This window comes from Bos indicus, chromosome 22, assembly GCF_029378745.1.
Source record: "Bos indicus isolate NIAB-ARS_2022 breed Sahiwal x Tharparkar chromosome 22, NIAB-ARS_B.indTharparkar_mat_pri_1.0, whole genome shotgun sequence".
NCBI lineage: Eukaryota > Metazoa > Chordata > Mammalia > Artiodactyla > Bovidae > Bos > Bos indicus.
Genome location: NC_091781.1, coordinates 23,479,518 through 23,492,401, shown reverse-complemented (window position 1 = coordinate 23,492,401; position 12,884 = coordinate 23,479,518). Strand labels below are relative to the sequence as shown.

The 12,884-nt window shown below is 36.8% G+C and overlaps 1 protein-coding gene across 7 annotated transcripts in view; it reads left to right on the top strand.

Annotated features, from left to right (window-relative positions):
* The window catches only part of CNTN4 (contactin 4), a 1,025,129-nt gene that overhangs the window by 674,629 nt on the left and 337,616 nt on the right, over window positions 1-12,884 (top strand). For all 7 annotated transcript variants that reach the window (XM_070776310.1, XM_019985102.2, XM_070776305.1 and 4 more), the window contains 2 exons: window positions 2,740-2,866; window positions 10,271-10,446. In XM_070776310.1, the coding sequence (XP_070632411.1) occupies window positions 2,740-2,866; window positions 10,271-10,446 (303 nt within the window). The remainder of the gene's footprint in view (window positions 1-2,739; window positions 2,867-10,270; window positions 10,447-12,884) is intronic.

Sequence of the window (12,884 nt, the reverse complement as noted above, 5' to 3'; positions counted from 1 at the left end):
ATCTATCAACAGAAGGCTGGTTATTAAGGTCTTCCAGGATCACAGTTGTAATTCACATCCATCCAAATAATCACATATAAGGGGAAAACGGATTGCTGGCTATAGGGTGCTATTCAGTATCACTTTACATCATAGTCACTGGCTCTTCTGTCTCAAAATTTGTTAGGCAGTGCTTAAATCAGCTGGCTAAACATTAAAAAGTGAAAAATACCTCAAATAGAACAATCTTTATGGACCATGTTTGATGTTTAAGCTAGTGTAGTTGGTACCACAAAACAAGCAGAAATGGATAAGATACAGCCATGCTGTCCAGGAGCTTACAGCCCAAAGAAGGGGAAAGAAAGATCCAAATGCATGTAATAGACAAAGATTTGTCCACAAAGAGATATAGTTTATAAATCATGTGGTTAAAGGAAGACCTGAGGGTCTATAAAAACCTTCTAGGAAAAAAGAAATGAGATTGTAAAGAATGAAAGCCACTTTCCTGTTATGGGTAGTGTTGCTGAAACTCTGTTTATCAGTGCAGAATAGGAACATAGAGACTAAGTACACTGCTGCTTCTCATTATTAATATATCTACGAAATTATTGTTTGCTTTCAACTATGATATCCCCTTAACAGAGCAGAGATGTTTTATCTTTGTGACATTAGACAGGCTTCTCGGGTGACAGAGCACAAAAGGCAGGTAGGAGGCACAAAATGTGAGTTTTAATGTTTTGCCAGGCCAAAGCAGCCGCAACAGGCTAATGCCTTCAAAATTGTGTGACCCTCCCCACCCACCGGAGGGGTAGTGAGGAGTTTCATAGTGTTCAAACAACAGGGTGTGATCAACTCATGGACAATCCTGGGATTGGTTGGCATCAAGGTGAAGTTTCAAGCATAATCAACTTTCTGATTTGATCCAGTCTAGGGTCTTTGTTTCTGTAGCTTTCATCTAGTAGGGGTCTGCTTCCTGTAAAAAACAACTTGGAGTGAGTGTCAGGTCTTTCTCTATATCTTTAAGGAAACTGAAAGTTCAGTTGTGTAGCAGCTGTATAGTCTGGATTATTACCAGTTCCCCAGACCAACAGCTATTCTCTTTCTATCTATTCACGTTTCTCAATCATTAACTGTTGAGTCATGTGTGTGCATGCATGCTGCTGCTGCTGCTGCTAAGTCGCTTCAGTCGTGTCTGACTCTGTGCGACCCCATAGACGGCAGCCCACCAGGCTCCCCAGTCCCTGGGATTCTCCAGGCAAAAATACTGGAGTGGGTTGCCATTTCCTTCTCCAATGCATGAAAGTGAAAAGTGAAAGTGAAGTCACTCAGTCATGTCTGACTCTTAGCGACCCCATGGACTGGAGCCTACCAGGCTCCTCCGTCCACGGGATTTTCCAGGCAAGAGTACTGGAGTGGGGTGCCATTGCCTTCTCCATATGCATGCTAAGTCACTTCAATTGTGTCTGATTCTTTACTACCCTGTGGATTGTAAATGGCCAGGCTCCTCTGTCCACGGGATTTCCCAGGCAAGAATACTGGAGTGGGTTGCCATGCCCCACTTCAGGGGATCTTCCTGACCCAGTAATCAAACCATGTCTGTTGCATCTCCTGCACTGGCAGGCAAAGATGGAACTGGTGAATAAACAACTCGCCTTTCAAAGCAGGAAATGCAAGCGATGTGGGTTTGGTCCCTGGATTGGGAAGATCCCCTGGGAAAGGGAATGGCAAACCACTCCAATGTTCTTGCCTGGGAAATCCCATGGACAGAGGAGCCTGGCGGGCTACAGTCCATGGGCATGACTAAGCACGAATGCACACAGGCTCTTACTTCAAAAGTCAAGGACACGAGGCCTTGTGCAAGGTTTCAGTGATGAGGTGTGTTTTGACCAATATTTATTAGGTGTTTGCTCTAAAAGTATATGCACACTACATTGTTACTTCAAATCTTGTTTGTTGATTATTCCATTCTTTGAACTTTGCAGCTCCATGACAATAAATTTTGTGCATCTTCTGCTATTGAGAATTTAGAAATTCATACCTCATTTGTATTAATATACTCAAGTCTCTTTGAAGTTGAAATAGACTAGTCTGGCTGTAACTGAACTTGTGTCCTGAGTCAGTCCCAGCTGTGTGATATGTACACAAGTGCCCCCATGTATTAGTTCATAACAGGTTAAAAAAAGTATTCATTTGCCAAGCATAATTTGAGCGTCATGACTCTAGGTTATTCTTTATTTACCTATGTATGCAATTTCTAAAAGTTTTATACATATTTTAGCAGTATACTGGTGCTTCTCATTATTAATGTACTTATGAAATCATTATGGCTTACTTCCAACTATGTTATCCCATTACAGAGGAGAAACATTTTAGCTTTGTGACATTAGACAGCCTCCCAGGATGACAGCCACACTAAAGGCATGTAGGAGGCACAAAAGGTGAACAAAATCAGAGGCTGAACTAGGGTTGGATAGAACAGTAAGAAGTGGAGAAGAGAAAAGGGAATGCCAAGCCATTTTGGTTCTGGAATTTGTTGGTAAAATAAGTCATCATTGTGAAATACGAGAGTCCATATTACTGCTTCATAATTCACAAAGATTACTCTTCATTAGGAAATGTCATCCAGAGGCTGGATTGAATCTGTCATGTATTACTATTTTTTGTTTGTTTACCTCTTTTATTTTTATTTCGTTGTTATTTCCTGTAATTCTCCCTATCAGGAATGTGTTCATTTGGGGACATTTTCTTTTCTCATTTCAGATGACTACACACTGCATGGTCCAATTTTCATTCAAGAACCAAGTCATGTAATGTTCCCTTTGGACTCTGAGGAGAAAAAAGTGAAGCTCAGTTGTGAAGTTAAAGGGAATCCAAAACCTCACATCAGGTTTGTTGACTTAAAAGCATGTGTTACCATGCATATACTTTCTATTAGTAAAACCAACAAATACTTATGGAGTGCTGCTTACATAAAGAGCCTTTAGACAGATATCATTGGATATCCTGAGATGCTAAAGAGACGCTCGTATTCATAAACAGTTTAGTACCGAACTTTGTTTCTGACAATACTAGACATTAAATATCCTAATTAATCATTTCACTGAAAGCCTTAACATTACTTAACATATTTTTTAAAACATCTTTTAAAAATGCATCAATAAACTGTCAGGAAAGTAAGGAATATTTAGTAAATGATCTGGAACCCAAAGAAGCAAACTGAACACTAAAATCATTTTTGACCTTGATGAACTATATGAATTGTAGCTTTGGATTTTGTAGTTTCACGGGGGACTAGGATCACAAGACAAGGCCTAGCCTCAACCAACTGGAGAATCTAACATGAGAAAACCTTCCAGAATATAATCGTATGGTGAATATAAAAGAAGTAGCCTTGCCTCCCAAAGGACTGAAAAGCAAAAGTAATCACCTATTTTAAACCTTGGAACTACATGATTTTAGTAAGAGATGAAGCATAGCTGAAAAGAGAATTAGTAAAGTGCAAGATATATCTGAAGAAATTGTCTAAAAGCAGCAGATAAGAGGAGCAAAATGTGATAGAGAAGAGACTAAGTGAAAACTTTCACATATCTAATCAGAATTCCATAAGGAATGGAAAAAAAAAATAGGCAGAAGCATTTTTTAAGGAGAAAACTAAGAATTTCCCAAAGCTAATTAAACATTCAAATCTACAGATTTAGTAAACCTAATGAATTTCAAGCAGTGCAAACAAAAATAAAGCCCTATATAGAGTTATCATGATGAAACAGAAAACACTTAACTCAAAGACATGATCGTAAACGTAGGCCACAGTTGTAATACAGCTAACTTTCAAAGAGATGACAATTAAACCAGCAGCTGACTTATCAGTAGCAACAAAAAAAGCAAAAGAGAAGACAGAATCTTCAATATGCTGAGAGAAATTAACTATAAAATTTTTGTATAGCAGAAATACTTTTTATAAAGAAGAACAAAGTAAATGAGTTTTTAGGTAGACAGAAACTGAAGTTTGACTCCAGCAGACCCTGCCTAAAGAAAATTCTGAAAGATATACTTCAAACAGAATAAAAATAATCCCAGGTAGATTGCCTTTAGATACAAGAGTGAATGATAAGTAAAGCAAATGGTAAAGGTTAGTATTTCCACATAAAAACCAATTGCACTAAACAACAAAAATAGTAAAAGCATACTATCTTGTGAAGATTAAAAGATAAAATTTAAAAGTCATGACAATATTAGAAATAAATTGAAAAGACATATACTGCACAGTGGAATCTGTATGGTTAAAAAAATGAACTAAAGTTGGATCCCTACCTCACAGCGTACACAAGGGTCAATTCCGAGTGAATAGAAGACCAACATGTGAAATTTGCAAAATGTTTCAAAGGAAATAGGCATGCATATTTAAGACTTTAGTGGGAAGAAAAAAAATTCAATTATAACCAAAAAGAACAAATCATAGAAGAAAATATTTAACTTCACTAATGTTAAAAATTGCTGTTCAGCAGAATATACTGGGATGAGTAAAATTATAAGCTTCCAACTGGGAGAAGATATTTGTGATACATATTATTTACAACGGAGAAGGCAATGGCACCCCACTCCAGTACTCTTGCCTGGAAAATCCCATGGGTGGAGGAGCCTGGTAGGCTGCAGTCCATGGGGTCGCTAAGAGTCGGATACCACTGAGCGACTTCACTTTCACTTTTCCCTTTCATGCATTGGAGAAGGAAATAGCAACCCACTCCAGTGTTCTTGCCTAGAGAATCCCAGGGATGGCGGGGCCTGGTGGGCTGCCGTCTATGGGGTCACACAGAGTCGGACACGACTGAAGTGACTTAGCAATAGCAATTATTTACAAAGTCTGAACTATTTAAAGAATTCCTACAAATCAAAAGGTAACAGACTTCTAACCTAATTAAAACTTTACCAAAAGACTTGATCAGGTACTTCTTAGAAAAGACTATTAAATATCCATTAAACATACAATAAGATTACCATTAGTAAATGCGCCCTGTGTGTGCTTAGTCAGTCATGTCCGACTCTTTGCAACCCCATGGACTGTAGCCCGCCAGGCTCTTTGTCCATGGGAATTCTCCAAGCAAGAATACTGGAGTGCATTGCCATGCCCTCCTCCTCCAGGGGATCGTCCCAAACCAAGGATTGAACCCAGGTCTCTTGCATTGCAGGTGAATTCTTTACCCTTTACTGTCTGAGCCACCAGAGAATAAATAGCCCCCATTAATAAATAGAAATGTACAAACATCTAAAATGACAGACCCTTTCAAACTCATCAGACTGACAGAAATTTGCAAGAACAAATTTAGCATAAGTAATATACTGAATATAACCTGGCATGTTCATACAAGGTAACCCAATGAAGTGGTGAAAATGAATGAACTAGAGCTACAACAACACGATCATAGGAACATAACTTTGAGTAAACAAAGCAAGTCACAAAAAAATACAAAGAGTATAATCCTGTATTTGTTAAGTTCTAAAACAGGTAAGATAGAGGATAGATAAGGATACTAGCATACATGATAAAATCATAAAGAAAATCAAAAGAATGAAATAGCAAAAATTCGGAGTTATCATGAACCATTGAGAGGGAAATGATTGGAATGAAAATGGATATAGGAGACTTCAAAAGTAATATTCTTTTTCTTAGAGATCTTTATTGTCCTGTGATTCTTTATAACTTACATGTATCTTATAAATATAATTTTGTCTCTATTCACATTTAATGATATAAACCTTAAGCTAATAATCAATATGTGGTAGTATGTGAAAACCAAAAGAGTATATGGCATGTGTATCACAGTTTAGGTGAAGAAGAGATTGGAATCATCCAAGAGTTATAGAAGAAGAATTTGAGCTGAGGTAGATAGTTTTCAGATTGGAAGGATGCTGGCATTCACATAGTAGAAATTATTTTACAGTTTAGTTTGTATGCCAGTTCATTAATTCATCAAACATAGCATTATTCATTGGACCACTCCACTGATATTTCAGACTGAAGTCTAGTCCATGGAGTTGACTCAGTAATGACCCTGGCTGAATTATGTAGGGTTTCCACACAAGATTCCTTCACGGTAGTTCTGCTTTGAACTAGGGTGTATATTAGGATTCTAAAAAATACATCCTTTAGGAAAGGTGTTTAAACCACCTTATTAAGCAGCTGCAATGTTCCAGTACCATGCTAGGGTTGAAGAATTCAAAGCTGAATAAGCTACATACATGTTCAAGTAGTATACTTTGGTGGTGAGTGCCTAGAGAAGGAAGTACAAGGTTAAGTGTGAGAAAAGAACGTCCAGGTTCTAGGGTATCCTGAGGAAAGAAGGTCTTCTTCAGGAATGAGAGGGAGCATATCAATAAAAGTTTCCCAGAAAAGGAGATACTTAACTGAATTTAGAGCTAAAGATCTTTTGTCATAGGGATGGAAAAAGGAAATATATTCTAGAAAGAAAACAAAACCCTCTCCAATAGACCATATAATAAGGATGAACATGTATTTTATCATCCAAACCAGGACACTTATGAGAGCGAAAGGCCGTTGTTAATAATTATCTAGGACAGTAAGTGTATACTCAGAACTGCCCTGGACAAATCAGAATATGTAGTTATTCTCCCTATATTAAGTTGAATTCAAAGCTATATCAAATAGTTTTTTAATGCTTTATGTAGTAAAAATACATAAATAAATAAATGCAAGAGGGAAAGTTTCCTATACACATAAATGATGATATAATGGCCCCCAGTTCTTAGTACATCACCAAGTGTAAGTTCAAATGTGAGCAATAAATGAAAACAAAATTTGCAGCAGAATTTGGCAAGTTGCTGCTTTGTTTCTCCCCAAACTGTGACCTTTAATTAACTCTGCCTTTGTAACATTGTACTTCTAGATATAGGGGCTTGCTTTGTTATTTAAAACAAGCAGAGGAACAGAAACCTATTATGTTTTTAAAGATTGCTGGGAAACACTGAGAAGAAAACTTTTAATCACATGCGCTAGGTTTCTTTTCATTTATTATACCTTCGGCAATTTCTTATGAAATAATAGCTCATTGGTACCTAGGAGCTAAAAAACTCCCTTTTGTTGAAGGAAAGAGCAAGAGAAAGAATGGAGAGATCAGATATTTTCAACATCTTTCTGGCTGAACTTTATCTGGGCTCAGGCTGACTTTGAGGGGGAGAAATTCATGGGAGAAATTCAAGGTGATTTCTCCATGGGGATCTTTGCCATTAGGCTTTTCCCTCAAGCACCCCGATTGGCCTCTCTTCTTTGTGTTTATTCCCTGAACAGAGCCTTGTCTTTTCACTGTTTCCTGCCCCTCAATTTTGAAAGGATTGACTCAGACCCAGAAAACCTTAAGAAGTTTTGGCGTGTGCACACTTGCCTTGTATTAAAGTTCCCTGAGGAAACGTGACATGACCTATGACTCTCAGCCTCCCTTTCCCGTCAGAAAGGATGGTCAAGTACTCAATGCAAGTACTTTTACTGTGAAGTTAGTATTCAGCTTGGTTTGCAGACTACAGATTCCAGGTCAGAAAGGTCCTTCCCCTTCTTAGCTGCCAATTTGAAATAGTGAACAAAGAAAAGGGGATGTTTTGCTACAATACGTCCCATAGATAGCTTCCCACTAAGATCTGAAAAATGGTACCTTCCAGAGCTTCACAGTGTTTGGTTGTGCACAGACCCCTCTCTGAAGAGGATGGTGTTGTGTTTCCCCAAGTGATGCAGACACCAGCTTATGAGACTCACCCATTTGCCTTGGCCCTTGGGAAAATCTCTGTGTGCCAAATAAGCATACCTCTCTATGAGCAGTTCTTAAAAGACTCCTCAAAAACTGAAAATAAATTGTGACTTTTTCAAGACTGTTTCAGTATGGAATAAGATAAGGAATTCAGTGCAGTCCCCATTCAATTGGAATGAATAGTGACTGCATTGCAATAAAACTTGGTATAGGGCTTTGTAAAGGAGACTCAGCTGCATTTCACAGCAAGTGCTTTATTTTCTGAATAATGCATTGTACGTAAAAGCGGGTAATAAAGTAGATTAATGGACTTTCTACGGAACATTTAAGTTGAGATGACATGTGTAGACAGACCCGCAGAGGTGTTCTCATTATCCCTACCAAGACTTTTCTAAAAAGACTCACGTGGTCTCATTCCTGAATTCCATACTCTGCTTGTGGCTCACGTTATATTGCAATTTCCTCTTTGAGCTTTTAGATTTGTCATATTAAATTGCTCAACTATCATTTGAAGCGAGAATTATGATAGAAATGTGACCAGGTGACTCAAAAAATATCTAGGGCAGCCAGTCTGCTCTGGAGATTCATGAGCATATAGACATGCTAGGATATAACCTGGCTGTTCTCTTTTTATTGCTTATTACTTTCTTGTCTGTGTCAGAACACAGAATTACTGTCAAGCTTAAGAACAGTTTCAATTTCTAATACCCATCTTCTTATAAACAAACACATAAAGAGTTATGTTCCATTTCCCGATCAGGTCCACCTTTCCCACCCCTCATGTTTCTGTATTTTCGCTTTTCAAAGACACAGACTTGAACAAACATACACCCTTATGCTGTGGTAGGCCAGGATGCTTCATAAGTTTTGTACGCACACAGCTAAAATATCCAGCCAAGAGGTAAAATATTTAGTGAAATATCATAAGCACTGATTGAGAACATTGAGTGTCAAGTTCTAAATGACTGACAGGGCTTGATACAGGCAAACTAGCTGAAGGGAAGGCAGAATGCCCACCTAAACAAATAAGGAGAATCCCATAGGAGGTTGGGGGGAGCTGGGATTTATCTTGACCAAGGATATTGAGGAAGACTTCATTAGAAAACGTGTGGTTTAAGATTGTAGTGTGAGAGACATCTTGGTGGAAAAAAAGCACTCACCCTAACATTTTTTTGTTGATAACCAGTATCCAAAATCTGAAAGCAACTGACCTTTCATTTTTTCATTTAAATCCTTTTACATGATGCACACCAGCCCGAGTGCCCCAGAATTGTTATAAGAGGGTGCACCATGAGTATATATGTATATGCACACATTTAAATATTGTGTTTTTTATTTGTTTGTTTGAAGAAAATAAAATGACTGTTTCTCACTCTTTAGTCCTGTTATTGTTTCTGATCAATTTTCTTTATGCTCTAGTCTTGCTTTATTTTTGGTCTCCTAGTGTGACTGCTCCTAGGAAACTATTGATGATAATTCAGATACTCTGACTATACTGTTTTCATTACCTGATTTGGGTTTAACCAAAAGGTGCATTTGGGCTCTTCTGTAAGATGTTATGGGAAAACCCAAATGAACTTTTTGGTCAAGCCAATATTTTTTGTAGGATAGTGGGGAAGGAAGAGGGAAAAAAACAAGATAGTCATTGTATTATATTAGTTTGAAAGTTTGTACATATTAAAACAACTTACTGAAAGACCCTTTGGTTAAAATAAGCTCTCTCTGGAATGTTACTGGCTGTTTAGAAAAAGAGAAAGGAAGTGAAAAGTAGATTTTTTACTAAAGTCTTGCTGTTTAAATGTGTGAGTCCCACTAAAACTAATTTATTGGGCCAGACTGTGTACTCAGATTCAGATGATCTGAGTAAACAAACAGGAAAACAACAAAACCCTCTTTGTATCTGTTACCTAATGGCCCAGTCTACAGTTTATTGGGCTGGTTGATTGATGTTTGAGTGCCAGTAGCTAAGGAGATCTTCAAAGTGATACACGATTAAGGCTAGTTTGGTTCCTAAGACAGCTCTAGATCAATAGAATTCCTCTGCTTTGTAGTCAGCCATTTCAGTCATATTAAGGACCAAGTCAAAGCAAATCTGCTGCAATTTCATCAAATACTCAGCCAACTACCCGAAAGTGGGGTATTCTGTTATCTCTATAGACCTATTAAAGAATGACTGCAAACCAGAAAAAGAACTTTTACTGAGGAGTGCTATTTGAAGATGCTTATACAAGATGCTATGGGAAATTTCCAAAAAAGAAAAAAAGGAGTGAAGTGTCTGTAGCACTGTAAATAGTCATAAAAACAGGTGTTAAAATTTTAATATCAGTTTACCTAAAAAGGATGTGCTCATGTCATAAACATTTGTATTGACACCATTTCTATGTAGAGCTTTTCTAATTTTTTTTTAACTGTGGTTTAAAAAAAAAGTCACAGATGATATTTCATGCTATTTGTAATTTTTTTATATATACTTTATACAATTTAGAAATATTGTTTAATATTACAAGACTTTATCTCCTGGCATTTTTATACTATAGGTGGAAGTTAAATGGAACAGATGTTGACATTGGTATGGATTTCCGCTACAGTGTTGTTGAAGGCAGCTTGTTGATCAATAACCCCAATAAAACCCAAGATGCTGGAATGTACCAGTGCATAGCAACAAACTCGTTTGGAACAATTGTTAGCAGAGAAGCAAAGCTTCAGTTTGCTTGTAAGTAGCAATTATATCACAATGCAAATGTGACTTTGAATTTTTGTGCCATTGTACCAATCAACCTTTAAAGCAGTTTATCTTAAAAAATCAAAGAGATTTCAATTTATGTTGGTCTTCTTTACCTTTTCCAATATTTGCAAAATATCGCTTTTGTAGGATAAATGGTAAATCTGAATGGGAAGATGTATTCTTCTGAACTTATAAGGGTTGAGATAGTTTGACTATATGATAACTTGGTTACATGATGCTCTATACACATAAATTCACATATACTCAAATTTATACACATAAAGTTTACATATACAACAGGTTATACACACACACATTTTAAGGAGAGTGTATAAGCAAGCAATGGAACTGCCAGTAACTTAATAATCAATGTGTGAAGTGATTTAGCCATAAAGCTCACAGCTGGAAAAGAGAAAACCTTGGTAGTGTATTAATCCTGTAATTCTCTAGTTCTTTTTCTTCTTTGAAAGAAAAGGGACATTTTGAAAGCCATTACATAAACAAAAAGTAGAGACAATCAAAGCTTTACCTTTTGCATTTCTGGTTTAGAACATTCAAAAACAAATTTGCCATCTCTTAAGACCACCGCCTAATAAAAGTTTATGAGCATACGGAAAGATAGTGGAATTTAGAAATAGCAAGTTGAAAGTAAAATCAACGGGCAAGAGCAATCAGTACACATTTGAAATAGACGCCTTAGAGGATGGCTGTTCAGCTGTATTTTAAAGCATTTATGTGTTTGCTTATGATTATATGTTTCCCTCTGTAAAATCCCAACTGATATAGCGGTGCATTAATGTCAAAGGTTTCCTAATTACGAAATCTGTTGGCAGTAACACTGTAGAACAGTCTCATTAATAAAATCCTCCCGGGAAACTCAACACCAAATATATCTAATATCCAGTGCTTAATCTACTATTGCCATTTGGTGGCATTTTTATTAATTGAGAAATGAGTTTTCTAAGCATTAGGTATATATGGGACTCCAGGATTATTTTATTTTTGAATTTCTTCTGAGGTAATCTTCCAAATAATTAAGGTGAGCAGAAAAAAAAAAGGAGAGTATATCTGATTGAGTGGTATAGAACCAAAGTGTTTATTTCCTTTGGTTTAACACAAACCTAATATCTATATTTATTTTTAACAAGGAGATTTTCTTGGATTCATTTTAGAAAATGATCATAAACTTCCAGAGTAGGGAAACCTCCATATTAAATTTCTTTTATTTTTGGATTTCACAGTGTAGGAAATTTTAAAAAACAGTAATAATAATAGCACCAGAAAAGAGATTAACATACCAGGAGCAACTTTTCATTTTTCTAATTTATGACATTTAAAACATAAATTACTAATTCTTAAGACTCTCGTTTTGTAAAAATCCATACATTTCTACTACCAAAAATATTGGAAAGACAGAATCTCATATTCAGCTACACTCATTTAAACAGGGGCTTCCCAGGCGGTGCAGTAGTAAAGAATCCACCTGCTAATGCAGGAGACACAGAAAAGTGGATTCCATCCCTGGATGGAAAAGATGCCCTGGAAGAGGAAATGGCAACCCATTCCAGTATCCTTGCCTAAAAATTCCATGGACAGAGGAGCCTAGTGGGCTACAGTCCATGGGGCCATAAGGAGTCGGATGCGACTGAGCATGCAGGCACACATTCATGTTTAAATAGCACAGTTCAGCCAAAGTCAAAGCTCTCCCACTCATTTTGCATTTGAGTGGCCTGAGTTTGGCACCTACCCTGCTTTCCCCATTCTTCATGCCTAATATCCTACAACCCTCAGAATCCTTGGTTGATAATCATTCAGTTTGAAAAATTCTGAAGATAGAGAACTCATCAGTTCATTACAAAGCATCCTGAACTGTAGTTGCTCTAGCTGTGCAAAAACACAAAAACAAGTTCAATATCTCGTCCTTGAAATTGAAGTAGATATTTAAATCTCTCTTCTTCATTTCTGGTACTTACTCTATGATTTTGGTTAGGCTTCAAATCTGAAAATATGGTCATACTCCCTGTCCCATATTTATTTTCTTCTCTAGGTACTTAATCCACAACCAATTTCTTCACAACACAATTACACTCAATTATATATCAAGCAATGACCCTTTAGAAATGTACTTAATTCTATGCATGTACTTGACCTTAGCAGAGGACAGTGGGAACAGTAGTATCCTATGAAATAAATGTGTCTTTTGGCAAATGGGACTGACAATGATACTCACTGGTTTTGTTTTCGTTTTTAAAGCTCCAATCTCATATTTCAACTTTATTTTGTGTAAAATCAGAGGATTGATTTTTCATGAATGGCTATTTATCCAGAGCTCCCCAATCATGTTATTTTATTACCTAAAATCAGAATATTATATTTACTTCTATTACATTCACCTTCTGAGTAGTGACTCTTTGTTCCATCACTGT